The 23,367-nt window shown below is 44.8% G+C and overlaps 1 protein-coding gene across 2 annotated transcripts; it reads left to right on the plus strand.

Annotated features, from left to right (window-relative positions):
* Window positions 1–2,949: 2,949 nt before the first annotated feature.
* tle3a (TLE family member 3, transcriptional corepressor a) lies at window positions 2,950–22,761 on the plus strand. Of its 2 annotated transcripts, XM_084363355.1 has the most exons (22): window positions 2,950–3,476; window positions 3,982–4,134; window positions 4,677–4,777; window positions 4,959–5,022; window positions 7,092–7,136; window positions 11,237–11,299; window positions 11,514–11,618; window positions 13,329–13,358; window positions 15,227–15,431; window positions 15,844–15,851; window positions 17,362–17,484; window positions 17,792–17,842; window positions 17,939–18,091; window positions 18,558–18,690; window positions 18,801–18,976; window positions 19,309–19,382; window positions 19,472–19,721; window positions 20,088–20,335; window positions 20,459–20,606; window positions 20,694–20,844; window positions 21,042–21,118; window positions 21,408–22,761. In XM_084363355.1, exons 2-22 carry the CDS (start codon window positions 4,111–4,113, stop codon window positions 21,513–21,515), a joined length of 2,337 nt encoding a protein of 778 aa, XP_084219481.1. In that variant the 5' UTR covers window positions 2,950–3,476; window positions 3,982–4,110; the 3' UTR covers window positions 21,516–22,761. The 2 variants fall into 2 exon arrangements, with proteins under 2 accessions (XP_084219481.1, XP_084219482.1); XM_084363356.1 differs by lacking the exon at window positions 13,329–13,358 and having other exon boundaries at window positions 2,953–3,476.
* Window positions 22,762–23,367: the final 606 nt, after the last annotated feature.

Consider the following 23,367-nt stretch of genomic DNA (forward strand, 5'->3'; position numbering starts at 1 on the left):
TACTCAAGTACCATTTTGAGGTACTTGTACTTGAGTATTTCCATCTTCTTCTACTTTAAACCTCTACTCCACTACACGTTGGAGGCAAATAATGTACTTTAAACTTCATTACGTGTATTTGTTTACTTTAGTTACTAGTTACTTTGCAGATTGCAGGCTGCATCAGAGCTGAGGTAGCTAACTTTTCAATTGATTTATTTTAATCAGATAAAAAAAGTCAGATTAAAAAAGTAATTCCACTAATCAGAGAAATGCTAAACATTGGATCCAATAATCGATCAACCCCTACAGCATATGCAGAAATTTAAATAAACTTGTACTTTTGATATGTAAGTACAAGTAAACTTTTTACTCAGATACTATTCGTATGGGTGACTTTCACTTTTACCAAAGTAATATTTTAATTTAGCATCTTTACTTTAAAGGGGCACTATGTGGTGTTGGAGAAGAAATTCAAACTGAATTTTAATATTCACAATATTAATGAGGTAATAATACAAACTCAGAAATATTCATTTTTTCCATAACTGAGTAAACAAGCTGTTCTCAGAGGAAAATAAGGTCCCTAGAACACTGTTTGAAGCTAGAGAGGTGGCAGGGTCCGCCAAATATAAACAAGGTAAAACAGTTTCTTTCTTTCTCTTCTGATTAGCGCACCTTTAACCCAAGTATGACTTTCGGGTGCTCGTACAACACTGGAACATGGCTGGATGTTTTGTAGTTCAGTCACTTAATGTATGTGTTGTGTTTATGTACAAGCCTCACATGAAATGTCTCTATTGGCACGACCATATCGACAGTTCCACATTGTGTAGGATTACATGTCCTCCATGTGTAAAGAACCCACATGTCTCCTCTCTTGCTAATTTAGCAGCTTTGAAAGTTGTGTTCTGGAGATAATATAATTAGTCTGCCATTTTTATGCATCTGCTGTTGTTTTTCTTCATCTCACCAGCTTGTTATCGCTGATTTAAGTAGCTTCTTTCGTATCCATCATAGAAAAAAAACAACACGAGGACAAATGTCTTATTTGTGATCGTTTGATTGCGGAAGCACCGCGCAGCATAACATTAATATCAGGTTGTCACTCACGTTTAACGTTGGAGCAGGTCGATTGGCCTTTTGTGTTGGAGGCAAACAAGAGCTCTTTGACTGCTCGTCACATAAAATCCTACACAATACGGAACGATGTTTGAGGCTAGATAGGTGGCAGGGTCCGCCGAATATAAACAAAGTAAGACAGTATGAAAGTGTGTTGTCATTTATTGTCTGTTTGTTTATTCAGTCATGAAAAAAATGAGTTTGTTTCGTTCTTTTCTGATTAAAATGTTTCCCTCAAAACTACATAGTGCACCTTTAACTCAGATATGACTTTAAGGTGCTTTTTGCAACACTGGAACAGTAATTTAGTCACTTTATGTATGTGTTATGTTTATGTGCGAGCCTCATATGACATTTCTTCACCGGCGCGACTGTAATTAAGTCCCATATTGTGTAGGATTACATGTCCTCCATGTGTAAAGAACCCACATGTCTCCTCTCTTGCTAATTTAGCAGCTTTGAAAGTTGTGTTCTACATTAAAAGACTGGAGATAATATAATTAGTCTGCCATTTTTATGCATCTGGTGTTGTTTTTCTTCATCTCACCAGCTTGTTATCGCTGATTTAAGTAGCTTCTTTTGTATCCATCATAAAAAAAAACAAAAAAACACAAGAGGACAAATGTCTTATTTGTGGTCTTTTGATTGCGGAAGCACTACACGGCATAACATTAATATCAGGTTGTCACTCACGTTTAACGTTAGAGCAGGTCGATTGGCCTTTTGTGTCGGAGGCAAACAAGAGCTCTTTGACTGCTCGTTACATAGGCCCGTATGTAAAGGAAAACTACAGGTTGCGATGTTACAACTGTTTGCATGCTTCCTTTCTTCCTTTGTTTAATGCAGGCTCTCATTACCACGTGGTGGTAACAGATTGTTTGAACTGGAGAGAAAAGCCATTCGAAGCTAATTAAGCAGCCATTCCAGGCTCTATTCACAGGCAGAGGACCGAGGAGCACAGGCATTTGTCAGCGCTTGACCCCGCGTGGTATTGATTGACAACGCGGCTCCGTGAATGACAGGCTCGACGCGGCTCGGCCAATGGGAAGCCGGCGAGTAAGTGCGCCGCGCTGCCATTGGACGGCGGGCCTTAAAGCCGCAGAGGAGTCCCACGTGGGGCTTGAGTCGAGCCTTCAAAACAAGGCGTCGAGGCTGCGCTCAGACATGGCTGATGTTCATATCAGACAAAGGCAATCACCTCCTCTTCTCCCCGCAGTGCAACTATTACACAAACACTGATAGGCGCGTTGTGCGAGATGACATTAAAGGCTAAAAAAAAAACGCGCCCGTAGTCGCTGCAGTTTGGTGGACATCGTCGATCGATTGGTCATTATTGTGTCCTTCAGGGTGTAGCGTGCACAGGGGGTGGGTGTGTGGGGGGGTATTCACCCGCGCATTTCTGATTTGGGTCCTCACTTTGAATACTTCGCAGCAACATCGCTTCCCGTTTTATCACCGTGTTGCACTAACAAGCTCCCGTATCTCTCTCTCCCCAACCCCCCCTCGCTCTTCCTTGTATGGGGATAAAAATTCAAGAATGCTTGTTGCACCTCACACCTCCCTCCCTCCCCGTCCCGCTGGCGGTGGTCTCACCCAAAAATATTCATCAACTTTATTTGGGAGGCAACAACAACAACAACAAAATAATAATAATAATAACACAAGAAAGAAAGCAAACACACATAATGAAGCGCGGCTGTGGAATTTGTGCTGTCTCTGTCAAATTTGGATATCATCGTCGGCACATCAATGCTGCTGCTGCTGCTGCTGCTGTTGTTGTTGTACATGGTGGGACGGACGGATGATGCCTTGTGGATCCGCGGGATGATGTCATGTATCGTTGCACCCCACGTGGGGGCCGTCGCTCTCCGATAGGCAGATGTGGCCGTATTCCTTCCGAGTAATCCGATTGGACAGATAGGCGCTTTCACGGCAGTTCAGCCCTGCTGCCTGTGTGTGGCAACCGGGGTAAGCTGGACAACTGGGGGAAATGCGAGATTGTGGAGAGTACCATGTTACGCTTTTAAAGAATCTCCAGCCTCTTCGAGTCGGAAGACAGATTTTGGAAGCGTATTTATTTTTTTTTTCTTCCTTCTTTTCCTGGGATTAACCAGCCACAAAAGGCGCACATTCCTCGGAGGTTCGCGGCTGAGAATAAAGTAGTTTAATCGAGCCCGACCGCACCAAATTTTCTCCCAACTGCTCCCCCAGTCTGGCTGGGTGCGCTCCGGAGAGAGAGAGGGGAGAGAGAGGATGCTTGTCGAGATCTGCGTCCACCACGCTTACATTAGGAGGGATTAAACGCATGAATTACAGCCTGCGCTGTTTCTTCTTCAGGAACAAAAGTCGGACGGACGGCTAGGACGCACGTACGGGTATGTATTTACGAGAGCTCATGGTTTCTTTTTGAGTTTTTCGGGGCGTTACGCTCAACAGCGCGCCGCTTCCATCGCCTTTCCGCGGAGTCAAGCAGGAGGTGGGAGCCAGCTGCTGTCGGCTGTAGCCGGCCTGTAGACGTCCTACAGCGGCGGGGTTTTGGTCATTTGACGAACACCAGTCAAAAGATTAGAGTCACAAACAAACGAACCTGGTGCGCGTATTTAAATTTTTTACGCGCAGAAAGTCGCCGCTTTGTCGAGTCTGTGTTGTGTTTGCATCAGTTTAAATTGTACATTTTGTTTGGATATCGCTGACCACTGACCGAATAAGGTCATCAAGAAGACAGAAGCGCACGACTGGTGCCGCTTTCTGACATTTACTCTCTCCGCCTTCAATGATTGCAACTATTTTTGACGTCCTGGCCACTTATTACCCAACAACGTGCGCTGTATTGTGTTGTTTTCTCGTCTGTAGATTAAACCGCGTCATTTTTCATCACAGGGATTTACACGACCTCCCCCCCTACCCCCCCACCCCTGTCTGCTGAGACTGGTGTGGCTGTGAGCACATTTCGACCATTTTGCCAAAGGACCTGAACACTGGAGTGATAAACAAAGGATACATTTCAAGATGTATCCACAAGGCCGACATCCGGTAAGAAGCGCTTCCTCTCTCCACTTACTACAGCTTACATATGTATCTGACAACACTGATGTTGACATGGCTCCTGACTGTGCTGGTTCCCTGCAAAGCACAGCAAAAGCAAAGCGTTTTCCAGCCTCAACGCAGCTCATCAGATTTCTATATGATTCTATTATAATGCATTTAAGCTGCACCAGAAAATGCACTTAGTGGTAAATGGATGCAGATGGTTTGCATGCCTGGAGATGTTTACTCAGCCATACACTAACATATGATTCTGCTGCACACGAGGACAGGTGGTGGTTTTGATCATCTTTTGGGGAAATGTAATTTTCAGTGTGAAAGCCTTTTCATGTTGTGTTATTAGCTGCTGGAGGTGTGAAGCAGACCCGCGTCTTTTGGTGTGGTAATGCCTTACTGAACTGCAGAGGAGATATTATCTTGTGAGAACTGTTCAGCTCCCCGGGACACAATGCAGAAAATGATGGATAAAACTTTCTGTCACTGGACTAATGTGGTTTTCTTTTCTTTCATTTTTTTCTCCTTCTTTTCAGGCTCCACATCAGCCCGGCCAGCCTGGCTTCAAATTCACCGTAGCAGAGTCTTGTGACAGGATTAAAGATGAATTTCAGTTCCTGCAAGCCCAGTATCACAGGTAATGATTACAGAGTGTTTCACTGAAGTATGGCTTGTGTCAACATTGACTCTCTGCTGAATACTAAAGGTTGAGGCTAATATTTGGTTGTTGACTTCTGCAGGAATGAAAGAAAAAGACAGTGAGTGAGTTATTGAAGTGATGGAGGCGCCTGAAATTGACACCTTGTCTTCTATTTTAGTCTTAAGGTGGAGTACGACAAACTGGCCAATGAGAAGACGGAGATGCAGCGCCACTATGTCATGGTAAGATTACGTTACAATAGGGAGCAATTATGGTTCCAAATTGCAAGGCTTGTTGAAGATCTAGTCGGGGTGGAGTGAGACAGGCTATTGTGATCACCTGTGCGGTGGTTAGGGCGGGTTGAGTGTCAGGTACAGGCCTGTGAAAGCCCCCAGGGGGGTTTGCTGTAGCTGGTGGTTACGGAGGAGCTCTTCCTGACAGGCAGGCGGCGGTGGGCTGAGGCTCCATTATAAGCGCGCCCCTGATCTCCAAGGGTCGACTGCAGCGTTGCCCTCTGTGTGTGCTGATCTGATTATTCTCCTAGGAGACTCCACGCTCAGACATATGCATGGCCATAAATTAGGTGTGAGCTGATGGTGGAGAGGGCCAGAGCAGCGTGTGGGAAAAATGCACCACAGCAAACAAAATGGAGGATGTGCTGCAGCTTATTTTGCGCCCGAGTGTCAGTGCAAACCGAAAATTATTAGCTTTTATTTATAAAGCAGCCCTTTAGAAAAACATAGGTGTGCTTATGACGCAGGAATTCAGCTCAGACATGATGCAATCAGTGTGTTCCTTCTGTGGAAGTGTACTCTGTTGTCCCAGGTAAACACACCAGGGATGACTTAAACCAATACACGCAGGCTTAAGTTAAACATTCTTTTCACAGGAAAACAACATGTCAGCCTGACAGGGAGGAGGTTAGGTAAACATGTAGGGAAGTATCCCACAGCCAGCACCGGGTGTCGGGTTACGCTACGGCTGTGGGGCTCTGATCTCAGACAGAATGGCTCTCTTGTTTGAGAGTAATTTTCGAAGAAGCTAATGGACTGAATAATGCATTGGCCTCATCAAATAGACGCTGACTGGAAAGCCATTTCTGCCCTGGCTGCCACTTGTGGGCTCCCCGGATTACATTTCAGCCAGACAGACTGACCTGGCTCGAAATATCAAGAGTGTTGAGCAATCGTGTTACGCTAAGTAAATAGACATCCTGGAGATCTGAGGGCTTAAGATGATGATCAATAAATCTGACCCCTTTCTTCTCTGTGCCCGCACTATAAACAACACAATATGGATTTATTGGCTATTTGCTGACAGCTGCTCAAATAACTCCCTTTTTTTCTGTCTGATCTTAGTTTATCACATTTGCTCCAAATAAGTTGGACTGTATTTAGATTTCAGCCATAATGTTAAAAATCATTTGGTGATGAAATTACTGTAGCGATCAATCAAATTAGATGTACGGCTATGTACAAAGGCTGTCAAAAGTGTGTATGTTTTTGATAGCACAGGTTAAAACAACACTGTATATGATATGGTATTCGATAGAGAAGTATCAAACATAGTATCGTACAGAAGGAGAAGTATTATAAAAAAGTAGATTTACAATTTTTTAAGCCAAGGCTGCACACAGGTCAGAATAAAATATGCATCAAAATATTTTCAACAGGCACCAACAGGGTGTGTAGACAGTTGCCTTTGAGCAAATATTCGCCTATAAACATATTTTCTGTAGATTATTTTGTTGGGGTATAGCGGGGTTTTATGTACATGCTGCACATGTGTGAAAGCTCTTTTTAGCTTTTATTTTTTTAAATAGTTGAGGCAACAATTTTGTTGTTGTGCTGAGATTTAAATGAGGAATAATATCTCAGTCTGTACATTTATTCCGGTTTGCAATTATTTACTTATTTGAAGTAAATGTATTACTGGGTGGACCTATATTTGTACTGGTGCACCTAAATAAAAAGGTGCGCCAGTGCAGCCAGTGTAAAATGTGGAGCCCTGCTGCACAGATATTAACATTATTATATATGTGTTAGAATGGGTTGAGTGTCATTTTCTGTACCAACACTGTGTGCATTTGTGTGCCTAGGACTTTTTATTTCCTTTTTGCCATTATATCAAAAATAATTGTCTTTTCGAAGGTTAAAATTCTGGTATTGTGTCGACTTTACTATACACAGTATGTGAGTTACATTTAAATATTTAAAGTAAATGCTTGTATGAAAAATGTTCACACAACTTGATTACAAATGTGACTTTTTTGACTTCATTAATCCTAATTAAATCTTTGCTTTCATTTCAGTATTATGAGATGTCTTACGGGCTGAACATAGAGATGCACAAACAGGTAGGTACCATCATGTTCCTCATATTTTGCAGCTCAGTGGTTTTCCACAGCGTCAGGGGTAGTGAGACCCAGGAGGAGCAGCTCATAGGCCGTGAACTGAACTGAGCATTGGTAATAGGCTGTAAACAGACGGATCTGCTGCACACAAACCACGCAATACAATTGCAAACTTGTACCACCACTTGTACAATCAGTGTCCCTTTTTTTGAGTTGTGTAAATCCTGGATTTGTCTCAGCCTTTTGATAAGATTAAAGGTAGACTTTGGCAGGCTCGGCCTTTGACTTAATGATTAAAGGGAGAGGATTGCTGATGGGCCAGTATTTCTTTTAAGATGAACAGTAATTACAAGAGGGGGGTAAAAGTCCTTTAGTCACTTATTGTGCCCTTATCTTTATCCAAAGATCCTATCTTGTATTGCTCCACAGATCAATCACACTGATGCATGGAGAGATAAAGATTGTATGAATGAGTAACCCTGAGATCCCCATGCATGCTGCTCTTAAGCCAGTGAGGTTGTCCCCTCTCCTGCAACAGCATAGCCTGGATAATGACAGCATTGGAGGCATGGCGGATTGGTGTGGTAGGGTGATCCATCAGTGTCTGGGCCGTGTGTCACACTGCCACATGTCTGTCAGGGCTCGAGCCGCTCTGATAGCTTCTGTCAGGCACTTATCGCCAACCAGAGGAAAGAGGAGGGGGATGGGAGCCGGAGAGACACGTTGGAGAATAGAGCTGGGGGAGGGGCAACAGCCCCGGCTCTGTGTAAACAGGTTAATCGACTGATCCATTTTAGCGCCTGACTTTTATCAGGAACCTCAACAGAGCTGATGGAAGCGCTTGAATAATTCATCAGTGGGGCCCTAACCTGCTGAACGGCGTGTTTGTGAGCAAACAGTGTGGGCCCCGTCCATGCAGCTCCCCCAGCTTACTGCTCAGGCAGGGGAGGAGGAGAAGATGGGGAGTGGTTAACAGGCAGGGATGGGATGGATTATTGGATGCACATAGGCATATTATTTTCCTGCCAGGAGATTTATTCCACGGTGAGGAAATCCATTCCTCTAACTGTGCCTTTTTCATTACTGTGCAGGGACATAATTCACATTTCAGAATGCACACACCGGCACAGCTCAGATGGACTGATGTGGCAGTGTTATCTGATCCCTCTCTATCAGCCGTGACAGTATGTAGATACAAACGGCTAATTTCTGCCCTGTGATGTCAGCCAGTAATTACCATCATCTGGTGCTTGTTTCCAAGAGCTGCACAGAGTTAAGGGCTTGGACGTTTGTGAGGCTCAGTCAGATTTGGCTGTTACCTGCAGTCGTAACGCTGACATGAGACCCACGGCTGCTGGAATCATTTGCTAAGTAGCAAACTATCTGTCATACCCAGCGCCAAAACAAACATGGTCAGCCAGTGGACTGTCTGCAGTGTTCATACAAAAGAGGCGTGTTGTGAAAAGTGGTCAGAGAAACTGTGGCTCCCCAGTCTGTTATGTGGGACTGCACTGGAGTGTAATAATTACAGGGTGTGAACTGTTGGGTGTCAGCTCCACTTATACAAACAGAAAGTTATTGTATTTTAGCATATGGCATAACGAAAAAATAATAAGTTTATTATTTTATGATCACAGTTCTTCCCAAGAAAAGCAGCTGACTTACTGCCGTGGCTGACAAGGTTAATCATAGTAATGAGTCATGCATCCATTTAGGCAGGCTTTTAGCCTTAGCCAGATCAATACAGATAACTTCAAATGCCAATTAGAAATGTGTTCTGGACTTGCTTCACATTAACCAATGCTCCGAGGCTTTGTGCAACATCATTTTCTGGCCTAGATGAGCCACTAGCGAAGTACTAGTCTAATTTTCTTCCTACTAGAAAAATCAGGAAAGGGGCGAAGCTGTCATCTTGGACAAATTGGAGGCCCTCTAAATCTGACTAGTCAAGTATTGTTTATAGATGGATCATGTGACCAGAGCCACCAGTGGTTTTTCTCTCTGTATTTAATACTCATCAGTGTCTCGACTCCATTTTCCCGCTGCTGATAGCAACAGGCGAATACCTTTCTGCACACCATTGACAAGCCAGCCTGAGAGTGCTCTTAAAGTGGTGCTACACAGGTCCGAGTACCTGTAATTGTGTAGCAGCAGCGCAAAGCTGGCCTCTCAAGGGCCAAGCTGTCATCTACTTAAAGTGACAACAGCCCCATTTTTATCTGCCAGCAGAACAAAAAAAAAATCCTCCCGGCACTGCACTGTATCTATTTTGACAGCAGTGGCGAGCTGAGTTGATGCCTTTTCCATGTATTTGCATGTTGTGTTGTGAGAGTGTGGAGGCTGCCAGTTGTGTAGGGCACAGTAGATCAGCCACCTCCTGACCTCTCTCAGCCAGCTGTCACCATGACACTAAGCTACAGAGGAATGGACTGTGCGCTCAAGGCCTTTTCACAAATCCTGTCAAATGTTCGACTGCTATTGACATGGCTTATCTCAGCAAACATGGATTATAAAGGCTCTGTAGCTTTTCAACCATTTCTGAGGGCGTTCTTGAGCTCTTGCTCGAGCACTTACTGCATTGTATTAATACTAATGCTCATAAAACCTCTATCCAACCCTCTCATTGCTTTATTGGTTGTAGGTCACATTTATTGCATGTCAGAGGAGTTCAGTATCTGCAGACGGTAATCAAGTTATAATCAGTGTTATCTCATGGACTATTGTACTTTCTGTAACACATGCTACCATATATTTGTTCCACATGATTGCCTCTGATCCGAGGCTTTACTTTGTTTCATACCATATTTCATCTTCGGCTTGTTGTTTGTGCTGCTGGCGTGCCCGGCTAAGTGGCTATCCATGTTGCAGCTTGGGTCAGCAGGTCTCGTTCTGTTGGACATTATTCTCCAATCTCTCTGGCTCTGCTCAGAGGTAATATGTCTGGCTGCCAAAACTGCCTGGCATTTCTGCCATGTGTAATAAATAAGCTGGCGGTCTGCAAAGTACATTGTGTGTGCTGCTCCAAATGAAAAATCGGAGAAAATCCCTGTGATGTGTTTGTGTTCCGCAGTGGCCTTGGGTTGAACTGCAGCTCATAAATTCCATAGATGATGTAGCTTTGGCACTGTTATTTTTTTTCTGCTCCCAGCGCAGAGCTTGAACCTGAGTGTCTCATCTCCCATCATTGGAAGGAGAAGGAGGAGGAGGCAGAACAAGCTGGCTGTGCAGTGTTTTTACAGGGGAGAGGGGGTGTATCGCACCTCCTCCCATTGCTCTTTTTATCCACCATTCATTTGCGACGTTCATGTGAGCGACAGGCTGAAAATTCAATTTAATGACCTGCCTCCAAGCACGTAATATGATTTTAAAGCCTGTTACGGTCAAGCAGAGGTGCCATTTGCATAATGATCCCAGCAAGATAGGGCTGCAGCCGTTGCCATGGCAGTTGGTAGACAAGCAGAAGAATGGAGGCAGGGCTCAGTGGATGGATGGAAGGTTGGGAGGGTGGAGGGCTGGCAGCTGATTGCAGTGAGAAATGGCCCAGGCTTCATTCTTGGAAAGGCAGCGCTTTAGCACACTGTGCTCTTAACGTTGTCTTCTAATGGTATTGATCATAGATTCGAGGCCCTCCTAGGTCATTACGGTTTGTAAACTCTGCTCAAACTGCAGTTATATCCTGTAATGTAAATCGCCTACACCGTCACATGTAAGTAAACAGTGCACCCTGGTTAGTGGGCCTCTCTTCCTGGGGTGTGGTTGTGTGGTTTAACTCTGAGGTTAACTGCAAGACACCGCAATTGCAGATGAGGGGAAGGAGGGCAGAGCGAGAGAGGATCCTCTCAACACAGCAGCACTCTGCCTGCTCATATCCGTTTAGCATGGAGTGCACTCTCAGCACAGCTGTGCTCCATCCCCCTGGGCTCTCCTAATGTTTTAAATATTTCAAATGTCAATATCACGCTGTTTAGAGGATGTTGAGTCAAGCAGTTCTGATTGCCGCAGTAATTGACTTAATCGGTGTAAACATTAAAGGCGGGGTTATGTGGAGTCACTGTCTGTTTCATACTTTACCGTCTCATTTTGCTCCTCTTTTGTTTTTCCAGACGGAGATTGCCAAACGGCTCAACGCAATTTTAGCTCAAATTATGCCTTTCCTGTCACAAGAGGTGAGTTCTGAATGTGGCTCTGAAACGGTGTCAGAGTTTGGCACTAAAATAAAGTCGCCTATTGTAGCTACATAGTACAGTGTGTGGCATTTGCCCTCACTTATTAAATTGCAGCAGCACTATGAAAATCAAGTGTGAAATTCACAGATAAGTGAGTGTGGGTGTGTTATAGATGCTGGCATGCCCCAATCATCTTTTGTATGTCTTCCCACAGCACCAACAGCAGGTCGCTCAGGCAGTGGAGCGGGCTAAGCAGGTGACTATGACTGAGCTGAATGCTATCATCGGGGTACGTGGACTTCCCAATCTGCCTCTCACCGTGTGTATACCCCCTTTTATTCTTTCATATGACCTTGGTTAGAGAAGATAATCACTCTAGAGTAGATTGTACTTTTCTGTATTTCTTTGTTAATTAAGTAGCCTGAAATGCTAAGTGAACTGAATGATACACCAACCGCTTAAGTTATAGTACAGATTTGTCCTTTCTTGCATCAAATGTGTTTATGTTTATGTTTTTTTCCTCCAATTTAGTGCTATATTCTTTACCAAATTATTCAAAGTATATCCACAACAAGTGTAGCTCTCTAGAGCTAGTCTGTTGCTCCAGCGTTGGTCTCTGTGGTGTCTTCACTGCCTTGTTGTGTGTTTATAAATGCGAGCCTGAGAGCTCTTGAGATCCCCTCCGCAGCCTGTATTGCTTTAATTGGCTAAGGTTTTAACGAGGAGCCTCATCCCTCACTGCTGACCTGGATAGCTGTGGGAATAAAAAGGCAGAGGGTGAGCAGAACACAGCCAGCGCTGCAAGCTAGCTCAGACAGTACAGACAGCAGTCAGCCATCATAGCTCCACGGCGCCGTTCTCTTTGCTCACCGCAGCACCGAGCGGTAATGTACGGCGTTCATCACGGCTTCAAAACACCATCTGCTCCTCATTGATCAGCTGTTCTCACTCCGGCCTCCTAAAGGAGAAGTGATTGGTGTCACCCTCGATACACAGCCCAGGCTATCAGTGATCTTATTACTACAGTTGAATCTCGCAGAGTCTTTAGCATGCAGAAGAGGCCGGCCCAAAAGGCTGACTTGATGACTGGAGGCACATATTGGAATTCAATTAATGCCCCCTTGGTGACCTTTTGTTCCAGGATAATTGCTCCCTAGAATTTGTCTGAGTAGGTGTCTTAGCAGGTGATGGAGAGCCGTTTGTTTTTATCTGTTGAACTGAAGCAGATGCGTTATTAGACTTTAATCAAAGCAGAACAGCTGCTGGCACAAGTTGTTCCTAAGAAAAGCAGATTTGATTTGTGTCTCCTTCCTGTGTAATTTGGAACAATACAGTTCTGAAATATTGCTGTGCTTTTGAATTTGTTGCTGTGATCCTTTCACTGTAGCTCTCTGTTGGTCTTTGGCTATAATTTCAAATTAGCAGCATAAAAAAAAAATCTTCATTTTTTATAAAACATATATAGCCCATTCATGATTTTAGTTTATGGCCCTGTTTGACACCCAGTCCGTTTTATGAAGCCTCCACCCAAGTCCCGCTGGTTGCTCATGTAGGAGGAAGTGGAAATGTAGCTACTGTATGTTTTACGAATACCTCTCCATTAGTTATTCATTGAGGAGAAGCTCTGTAGGCATGCCAAAATCCTCATGCATATTGTAAAGCAAGGTGGGGTGAAAGAGCGTGCCAGGCAGACAGGCAGCATCCAGGAGCCAGCTGCATGCCTTATTGATGGGGCTGAGGGCCATTAATAGGATGCAACTAGGGCAGCTGCTTGCGTGGAGATGAACCTGACAGGTGGTGCTTCCTGTTTGATTGGAAAACACACAAAATAGTGACGACAGCAAAGGAATAGTTCAGATAAGCCCACCTTTCTCCCAGTGAGTGGCCACCTGGATAAACCCCATTAATGGGTTTGTATTAAACGTAGATATTTATTTTGTCTGTAACCCCTTCATTTGTCGTTTATAATAATTCAGAGAGGACGTGTAGAGCAGCTGCAGCCCTGACTGTTTTCTGTCCTCCTTTTCAGCAGCAGCAGGCTGCCTACCCTGCTCTCATGGTCAGTGGCATCCACAAATATGTGTATGTGCCATGCTGTCGTTTGGTGTGTGCACACATCTGGGCTTGAAGGGCTTGTGCATGTTGCATGGCACTTTTTTCTGTCCAAGTGCCTCACTATAGCAAGTGTATTTAGTACACTTGAGAATACTATAATACATTTGCTCAATTTTGCCTGTGTGTGTGTTTTTTTTTTTAGTAGCCTCACTTGGTCTGAAAAAAAGGGGCAAAGAGTAGGTCTTTATCTTGGAATATTAAATTAGAGGAAATAGGCCAGACTCCTTTCTTTATTTATTATTGTCTTCATTTATGGCCTTCTAATGAGGGCTCTTTCTGATCAACCATGCATATTACCCATCAGTGCCTCATTAAACACAATGAGCAAGGATGGCTCTCCCCTGCCAATGAACTGGCTCCTTAATTTCCCTCATGGACACAATATTATAACACACTCGCGCTCTCTCTCGCTCTCCTTCTCTGTCTCCCTCTGTGTCCTGCACATTTTGTAATTGGATTGACATCTGCACCGTGGAGCAGAGGACAAGGTTGCAAGTTAAAAACCTCACAATTTTCCAATCTTCTGTATCTTCAGGGCGGATACGGTAGAGGGCAATAAGCAATTAAAAAGACCCTCCAGATATGATTTTTAAGGATATATTTTTAGTAGACTATGCCCTTTTGTAAGATCTGAACTAAACGTCTGTTTTTAAAATGAGATAAGAAAGAAATCAAGAGCAAGTTCCCGCCTGATTTAATGTATTTTTAACTCTGCGTTAGGCAGGTCGACCACATCGTTCTATACGTTGAACCCCCTCCCCAGTCATTACAAAGTGCCTAATAATCCTGAAATGGCCATAAATGGTCACTGATTGATGTCTGTCTTGTAAAAGAGAGAAGGTGCATGCTGTAACAGCAGCTGAATAATTCAGCTGGCTCGTAGACGGGTAATAAATTGCTGATGTTTTTATTGGTGTCTCAGCTAAGTATTATTTAACCTTGCTTTAAACTGCTTACTTCCATGCTGAGTGCCTTTTAACTCCCATCCATTTCCCTGTGCCTTTCAAATATTGATGGTGAATATTGGAGGGTTGACTGAGTGCCAGCATGGGACCCCTGGTCCTGGCTCCCGGAGCAGTCTTCCAGACGCACACACACACGCGCGCACAAACACACACTCAAATACTCAGAGTGAGAGGGAAGGAGTGCCAGCTTCTGGCACTTAGTGTTCCCTCGGTCTCTTAAAGTTTGGGTGTGCAAATGATTCATGTTCTGTTAATCCAGGAACATGAATATGAGAGGAGTAAATAGACGCTGCTCGTATTTTCCAAAGTGTTTAAAAAGCAGGTAGTTGTTTAGCCCACAGGCTGACAGATTCCTACACAGCTTCATGTTCCTTAAGAGGATTGCTCAACTCACGGATGGCATAGGAGTGCTGTGGTGCTGCAATATGAAACGCGTTAGTTTACCTGATGGGAAATGATTTCCTGGTTGAATCAAACTTCACTTTGCTGTTTTGATATTGATGTAGAGTGAAAAGTATTTCTGTGTTGTTGTTTTTTTTTTCATCTCATCATGCACTGCTAACGCTGTGTGATTGTGCATCTCATGCGTTAGATGTGTTGAGCAGTTGATCGTTAGTCATAACGTCTGCTCTCCTCAGCACAGATCTGGGGCTTATGCCACCCTGGCCCGGTATGGAAATAGCACTGAGGGGGATTGCTGTCTGATCCTGACAGTAATAGATGTGTGAATGCGCTAATATCATCCAGGGTTTAACTGATCAGCCTCACGTTTAGTGTGTGGTTTCTCCTTGCCTTTTCCCTCTGACCCACTTGGTCTCTATCTGTCTATCTCCCTCTCTACTTACAGCAGCAGCAGCTCCAGGCACAGCACCTCTCCCATGCTGCTCACGGGCCTCCGGTCCAACTGCCACCTCACCCCTCGGGTCTGCAGCCGCCTGGCATCCCCCCTGTGACGGGCTCTGGGTCAGGCTTGTTGGCACTGGGTGCGCTGGGAAGCCAAGCCCACCTCCCAGTGAAGGACGAGAAGAACCACCACGATCTGGAACACAGAGGTGAGGAGTCATGATGCCCAATTGGGCGTCAGCTGCTTAACCAGTTTATTATGAAGAATTGAAATGTGTATTAATTTTAACATTATTGCATAGATGTTAAACAGGGAAAAACCAATTTAGTGCGGAGTGCTTCTCACTCTCTAGAGCAGAATGGTAGGGCCCTTAGGTGAGGAGCACATCCTGTCTGTTCACATTCTGTCTGGGTAATGAGCTGGTACATTCCCAGCCCATGACTGCATAAGCTATTCAACAGCTCCAACACACGGTGATAAGAGGGGCCTTGTGCCCTGCAGTTGATTCTCACACGTTCAGCCAGAAGCATCTGTTATGATATGCTAACTGACTTGTTTTTCTCTTTGCTCCACTTGGTTTCATCACCGCCTCGGCCGCCATCGCGATGTCTGCGATACAGAGAATGCGGTGAGTGTCTAAAACCGGCAACTATTTTTCCTTGCAGGGCTTGTTGGTTTTGTAATTCATCACATTTTCATCTCCACTGTGAATGTCAAGTAAAAATTCCTGCTAACAGCGTGCTCCCGCTGATTTCATGCACTGTTGTAATCTGCTTTCAATAAAATGATTAATTGGAAATGAGGTTTGGAATATAAGTCCTGTGCTTTTAATCCAGAAGGGAAATGACTGGTATCATGCTGGAGAGATTAGAAGCCTTGTAATTTCATCACAATTAAAGAAAGACTTGGACTTCCCCTTCTTAAGGGATTTATTTGATCCCTTCTACTGTTACTGTCTCCCTTGTTTACCAGCTCACTCTTTCTCCTCCTTGGCATGTGATGAATATTTATGAACACAAATGGAGAATTGTTTTGTTTTCTTTTTCTCCACCCCGTCTGGCTGGACCTGCTAAAGCGTTTTATTTGAATGGCTGCGATCTCTGATGGCTTGTGATGGGCCTGTGAGATTACGTTTCTGCAGGCTGGGCCAGCTGAATGGGTGCAGTCATGTCTGAAGAAATGGAACTCCTGGGGCGATTAGCAGGCCTGTTTTGTTTCTGTGCTGTTGTCCCAGGTCATCTGATAGCAGAGTGGTGACTTTGGTTAATGAGTCACGCTAAGCATTTCTTTAAAGGTCAGCCATTATGCAGACAGTGGCCCTTTGCCCAGACTGCTAGTCCATCGGCCATTGTTCGCTTCTCCGGGCCGCCACTGACTTAGTCCATGTTGTTGCTTTGGTCTTCAGAGGAAGGGACAGAGGGAATCAGGAGAACTTGGCAGTTTGCAGGCAAATGGCAAACTCCTGTGAAAGCCGCTGGACACCTGCCTAGTTCCTCCCATTCTGTTGGTGTTTGGAGTGAGCTGTCCCAGCTTGTGTGGGCAGGCAGGCTCCATGAAGAAGCACCAGTCAGTCCCACGCTGCCGTGCCCACTGGCAGGATATAGATTCTCTTTCTTTATCAGAGCTCAAAGCCTGAGCTGACATGGTGCCCAAGCGCGCTGCGGCAATCAATGCCCAATGCCCACAACATACAGTCTCTCTCCCTCTTTCTCTCTCGCTCTCTCTCTCTTGTGCGCTTAGCCTGACTGCCTCCAGAGAAAAGGCCCTCTGTTCAGCCACAACACACTGCTCATGTCCCTGTGAGGCTGTTTGTTGTCCAGTTATGAGGAGGAGGGAGCCCAGCTCAGAAAACAAGCCCTCCTCCTTTCAGTTCAGATAACGGCCCATTCTGTTGTTTGGCGAGGGACAGGCTTGTGTGCGAGATTGGGCTTGGCTGGTGTCAGGGTACTGCTTGGAGCTGGCCTACAGCTGCATTTTAAGAGTCTGCAGCATCCATAATTGTGTGAATGAGGCATTTTTAGTGTTTGGATTGGCGCAGCATGCTCGCTGTAAATTTGTAACCGATGAGTGACTCACTGCTCCGTTTTACGATGGAAGATGAAATGGTAATAAAGTTTGTTTGGTTTTTCTCTTTGCAGAATAACTCCATATCCCCATCAGAAAGCTTACGCACATCCAGTGAGAAGCACCGCAGCTCCTCTGACTACAGTTTGGACTCTAAGAAACGCAAAGTAGAGGAGAAGGACAGCATGAGCAGATATGTAAGTTATTAAAGGAATTGTTCACTTATTCACCTTCTTGCTGAGAGGAAGACTGGAATCAGGGGGGAAACGGCTAGCCTGGCTAGCACTATATAATATGTTATATGGGTTTTTTTATGGGGGGTTATATGCAGGACAATTTCTGGCTCCAGGTTCATCCAACTCTCAGCAACAATGTGAATATTTCCCAAAATGAAAATAAAAGCAGTATTATTTAGGCCCTCCTGTTGTCAGAGATGCAATTCAAAGGTTTCACTGGGGAAAAAAGGATTTTTTAAGTTGACTAATTTGCTTATTATCCTCACAGGACAGTGATGGAGAGAAAAGCGATGATCTGGTGGTAGATGTGTCTAATGAGGTGAGCAGAGCAGCATGTAACTCTAAATGGCGTATTGACGTGCACTGAGATTAAGCTATCACACAAACGTCAAAATCTATTGCTGTCTTTCTCCAGGACCCTGCCACTCCGCGGGCAAGCCCAGCGCACTCGCCACCTGAAAATGGCATCGATAAGCCCCGCCCTCCAAAGAAGGACACCCCCAACAGCCCGGCGTCGGTGGCGTCCTCTGGAAGCACCCCATCCTCAAAGGCCAAGGAGCTCAGTCATGTAAGACACCAAGAGTTACGAACAAACTAGGACAGAAAGGGTTTAAATGAGAATTGCAGAGAGAGCAAAGGGATATGTGCAAATAAATCTAGGACGTTTTCTGTAGTGGATTAGGAATGGCTGTCGGTGCTTTAAGTGCATGACTAAACGTCAGGGATAATATTGTCCCGCATCAGGATCAGTCAGGTCTTCTCTGTTAATAGCTCAATGTATTTAACTATTCCAGGATTTTTTCCCCTCTGCCTCACTAAAAGATTAAAGCCAAAGCAGTAAGGGGATAAAAACGGCCCCATCTCCATTGTGGCCATAATAGGTTTTAGAATAAATAGCAGTTTATGGCTCCGCAGGACTATGAGGGTTGTCAGAATTAGATTGGATTAAGTTCAGTTTGCTCTCAAATTGTCAGTCTGCACAGTGCCTGCTTTCCGGGATTGTGAATGTGCTTGCTCTCTCGTTCCCTCGACAGAATGACAAATCCTCCACGCCTGGCCTCAAGTCCAACACCCCCACTCCCCGCAACGACGCCCCCACCCCTGGCACCAGCTCCACTCCCGGGCTCAGACCCATCCTGGGCAAACCACCAGGCATGGAGGCTCTTGGTTGGTACCACTCTCTTTCCTCTCTAGCAACTGAGATAATCTTTTCTCCATCCTCTCCCAATGAACCGTTATGTCACATACCAATATCCCTCTCTTGTCTTTGTCCGCAGCAGCCCCAGCTTTGCGTACCCCTCTGTCCATCGCTGGCTCCTACCCAACCCCCTTTGCTATGATGGGTCATCATGAAATGAACGGAGGCCTGACTAGTCCTGGTGTGTATGCTGGTCTGCACATCTCCCCTCAGATGAGTGCTGCAGCAGCTGCAGCCTACGGACGCTCCCCCATGGTAACGCCATTTGCTTTCCTTATGTAGCTATATTAACCTAAAAGCACTGCACATAGTTAAAAGAACAGTTTGACATTCTGGGAAATACTCATTCACTTTCTTGCAGAGAAATGAAAAGATCGATGTTTCTCTGTCTGTTAAAGACTCCCCATAGAGTTTTAGACCTCTAGTAACCTATGGAGCTGTTTTTCTATGAGAGGCTCCCTGCAAGAAAGCAAATAAGTGAATTTCCCAAAATGTTGACGTTTTCCCTCGTAGAATAACAACGTGGATTTTACCACAGGTCAGTAACAGATCTCTTATCTGAAGGTGTCCATTTTGTTGTTTTTCAGGGCTTTGATCCTCACACCCACATGAGAGCTCCAGGCCTTCCAGCCAGCCTCACATCCATTTCTGGAGGCAAACCGTAAGTGTCTCACTAAATGTGTTACAGTCACACATTTTAAAAAACAACAGTGATGCAAAACACTAACACGTGTCTGTCTTTTCTATCAGGGCCTACTCCTTTCATGTCAGCGCAGACGGTCAGATGCAGCCCGTGCCCTTCCCTCCCGACGCCCTGATCGGCCCAGGTATTCCTCGCCACGCCCGTCAGATCAACACGCTGAGCCACGGCGAGGTGGTATGCGCCGTTACCATCAGCAACCCCACGCGTCACGTCTATACCGGCGGCAAAGGCTGTGTCAAAATCTGGGACATCAGCCAACCCGGCAGCAAGAGTCCTGTGTCCCAACTGGATTGTCTGGTGAGGACCGCTGCCAATTCGCATTTCAATCAACATCAACAACTTTTTTTCACAGCGTATTTTTTTTGTGCAATTGTTTCGTTAGGTGACAATTTTGCAGTAGATGCACTGATGATGCTTTTACCTAGTGTTTAACCAAGGTAGAAAATGATAAACCTCACATATTTACAGATAAATTATAGTTTCCTTGAAATGTTAATATCACCAGATTAATATGAAACAAGCTGAAAACCTGTCCACTAGTTTTGAGAGAAGCCTTAGGTTGGTTTATTATTTCATCCTCTTTCCCACCAACTTGTTCCTAAATCTCTCACTTGCTCCACTGCCCTGAACATGTATTGATTGGCTTTGTCCTCTGTGCAACAGAACAGGGATAACTACATCCGCTCCTGTAAGCTGCTGCCTGATGGCCGCACATTGATTGTTGGAGGTGAGGCCAGCACATTGACCATCTGGGATCTGGCTTCTCAGACACCCCGCATCAAGGCTGAGCTCACCTCCTCAGCCCCGGCATGCTACGCCTTGGCCATCAGCCCCGATGCCAAAGTCTGCTTCTCCTGCTGCAGCGATGGAAACATCGCCGTCTGGGACCTGCACAACCAGACTCTCGTTAGGTTGGAAGAAAACACTTATTCACACTATGTGGGCTTTGGCCCCACAACAGGATTACGGTTGTGCGAGTCATTTTGAAAGGAGATGTCAATAAATGTTTGTATGCCCTGTGACTTTGATTGTAGGCAGTTCCAGGGTCACACGGATGGCGCCAGCTGTATCGACATATCCCATGATGGCACTAAGCTTTGGACAGGCGGTCTTGACAACACTGTTCGCTCCTGGGATCTGAGGGAGGGTCGACAGCTGCAGCAGCATGACTTCACATCGCAGGTACATAGAAGAGAGATAACATACAGCCACAGACTTACTGTAGTGGACAGCTTCCTTTTAGTAATTACTGCTCTGTCCCGTTTCCAGATCTTCTCCTTAGGCTACTGTCCGACTGGAGAGTGGCTCGCTGTGGGCATGGAGAGCAGCAACGTGGAGGTGCTCCACCACTCGAAGCCTGACAAGTATCAGCTCCACCTGCACGAGAGCTGTGTCCTCTCCCTCAAGTTCGCCTACTGTGGTATGAACACACACATATAACGAAGGAGAGATAATGCTGACTATTTTCTGTGCTGCTAAAACTACTGTGCCTTCTTTACAGTCTGAATGCCTGTGTGCGCTTTCAAAATTACAGACCCAATAACTCTACATTTGTAGGTATTTTTCCTCCACTTCTCAGTCCTTAGAGGCCTGATTGCACTGTTGTTTTCTTTGCAGGTAAATGGTTCGTAAGCACTGGGAAGGACAATCTGTTGAATGCTTGGAGGACTCCTTATGGCGCCAGCATATTCCAGGTATGCAGATCAATACACTCTGTCTGCAGCCAGTCCAAAAGTATGCACAGTTGTCTCTGAGAGGAAGGGCACAGCGACCGCTGTCTGACAGGACTCTCCTATCAGTGAAAACTGAACCTGAATTATTGACCTGACAAAGAAGTCTTTTTGAGGGGCATGAGGCCAGAACTTGATGTCATTGCAATCTAATCTTGCCCTGTAGTCAGCTAATCCTCTCCACTTAACTTCAGATGTAGTTGAAAATGTTAACTGCCCTCGAGACTAAAAGGTTTTTTTTTATCCTCTTCAGTCCAAGGAATCCTCATCTGTCCTGAGCTGTGACATCTCAACAGACGACAAGTATATTGTGACAGGCTCTGGTGACAAGAAGGCCACTGTATATGAAGTGATCTACTAGAACAGACTGCTATGGACGGGAGCATGCTCATGCTCAGGAACAGTAGACTCTTCCTCCATCTACCTTCCCTCACACAGACAGCATGGATGTTGCCTGCAGCCCCCGGGGTGGATGGCCAGGAAGTTTGGCAGTGCCAGACTGAAATGGACGTTGGCGCTGTTGTGGCCCTGGATGCTGTGACCTTCGGCTCTGCCCTTCCTCACTCATACAACTAACACTTGTACAGCAAGTGCAGTTCCCCAAGGCACTAAGAAGAAAATAATGTCTTGCTGTTTTTCTGTTTGTTGGATATTTCTTTTTTATTCGTCCTTTTTAATGTGGAGATAAAGTTCCATGACACAACTAGAAGCGGCGCTTCGCTCTGGAGCTTCTCCTTGGAGGTCCTGTGAAAAGTGTACATAATGGAGTAATAAAAGGCCTTTTATAGATTTATATTTTGGTGTCCAGTTACGCTTGTGATGGTTCTTTCTTGTTCTCTCCGTGATTTTCTCTCCCCTCTGGGGATGGAAATTAGATTAGGACTTTGTAAGAGGATATTCTATTTCAGTTTTTTTCCCTCCTCTGCTTTTTTTTCATGTTCGTTGTCCAGAATGACCTTTTCGGAAATCTAATTTGGATTTTTTTTCTCCCTGACAACGGCATCTTTTTTTCTTCGCTATTTGCTGTAACACAGAACACAGACGCTTGTCTCATGGATTTTAGCAGTGGAGAATTCTGGAAAAGGAGAAAATCATGGTTTCCAGTTACTATACCCTTTGGCCCCAGACAGCAGAAATTCAACATTGAAATGAAGATCTATCGCTGACCGCTGGCTGCTTTCAGTGACGTTAAAATGGATAACTATCAACTGGAGGACTGATGGATTTTACGGAGAAGCAGCTGTGACTTGAGTTCATCTGTTGACTCAACTATTGAATAAATCTTCATTTCTCCACTCAGCAAAGTTTAGTCATCAGTCAGGAGTTAATTATTGCCTCTCTCGTTTGACTCTCTGTGACTGATATGCAAGACTTACATGGTTACTCATAAAGGTGGCAGGCAAAGCCATTACCACATCTGACATTTTGGGTATGCTCCGTTTGCTTTCTTCAGTATTTCATGATATTCGGCTACAATCTTCTCATAGACAGGAATGGTCTCTGCATAAACACAAGTTAGACTGTGTAGCATACATGTTTCATCATCCCTAAGGATTGTACAGTTGGCAGTTGTTGATAAATCAATAAACTGTTTTTATATAAAATCATCTTGACTGAATTTCTATAGTGCTGGCACCTTGCTACTGTTGTACATTTTAGAGGAATTATCTGATATTTTGGGAAATGCGGTTATTTGCTTTCTTGCCAAGAGTTAAAATGAGAAGATTGTCACTAATCCCATGGGTCATGTTTGGTAAATATGAAGCTACAGCCAGCAGCCAGTTAGCTTAGCATAACTATGGAAACTAAAGGGAAACTTTGCCACATTCTGTCTGATAGTAACAAAATCTACCTCATCAGCAGAAACTCTAAAGCTCAGTAATATTACTGGAATCTCTGAGGGCAGGACTGCTCCTGGCCAATAAACAGTCCAGGACATAAACTAGCCGGTGTTGTTTTTACACTTCAGTTTTTGGATTAAACAAACAAGGTAGGCTCTGTTAATTGGTGATCTTTAAAGGTGTTGGTAGGCAAACTTTGTTACCTTTGGACAGAGCCAAGCTAGCTGTTCCCTCACATTTCCACTCTTAATGCTAAGCTAAGCTAACTAGCTGATGACTGGCTTAATTTTTACCACACAAGCTATGGGAACGGTATCAATCATCTCATCTAACATCCTGCAAGAAAACAAATATGCATGTTTCCAGAAATGT

The sequence above is a fragment of the Pagrus pagrus genome (genome assembly GCF_965226575.1).
Source record: "Pagrus pagrus genome assembly, chromosome: 10".
NCBI classification, from domain to species: Eukaryota; Metazoa; Chordata; class Actinopteri; order Spariformes; family Sparidae; genus Pagrus; species Pagrus pagrus.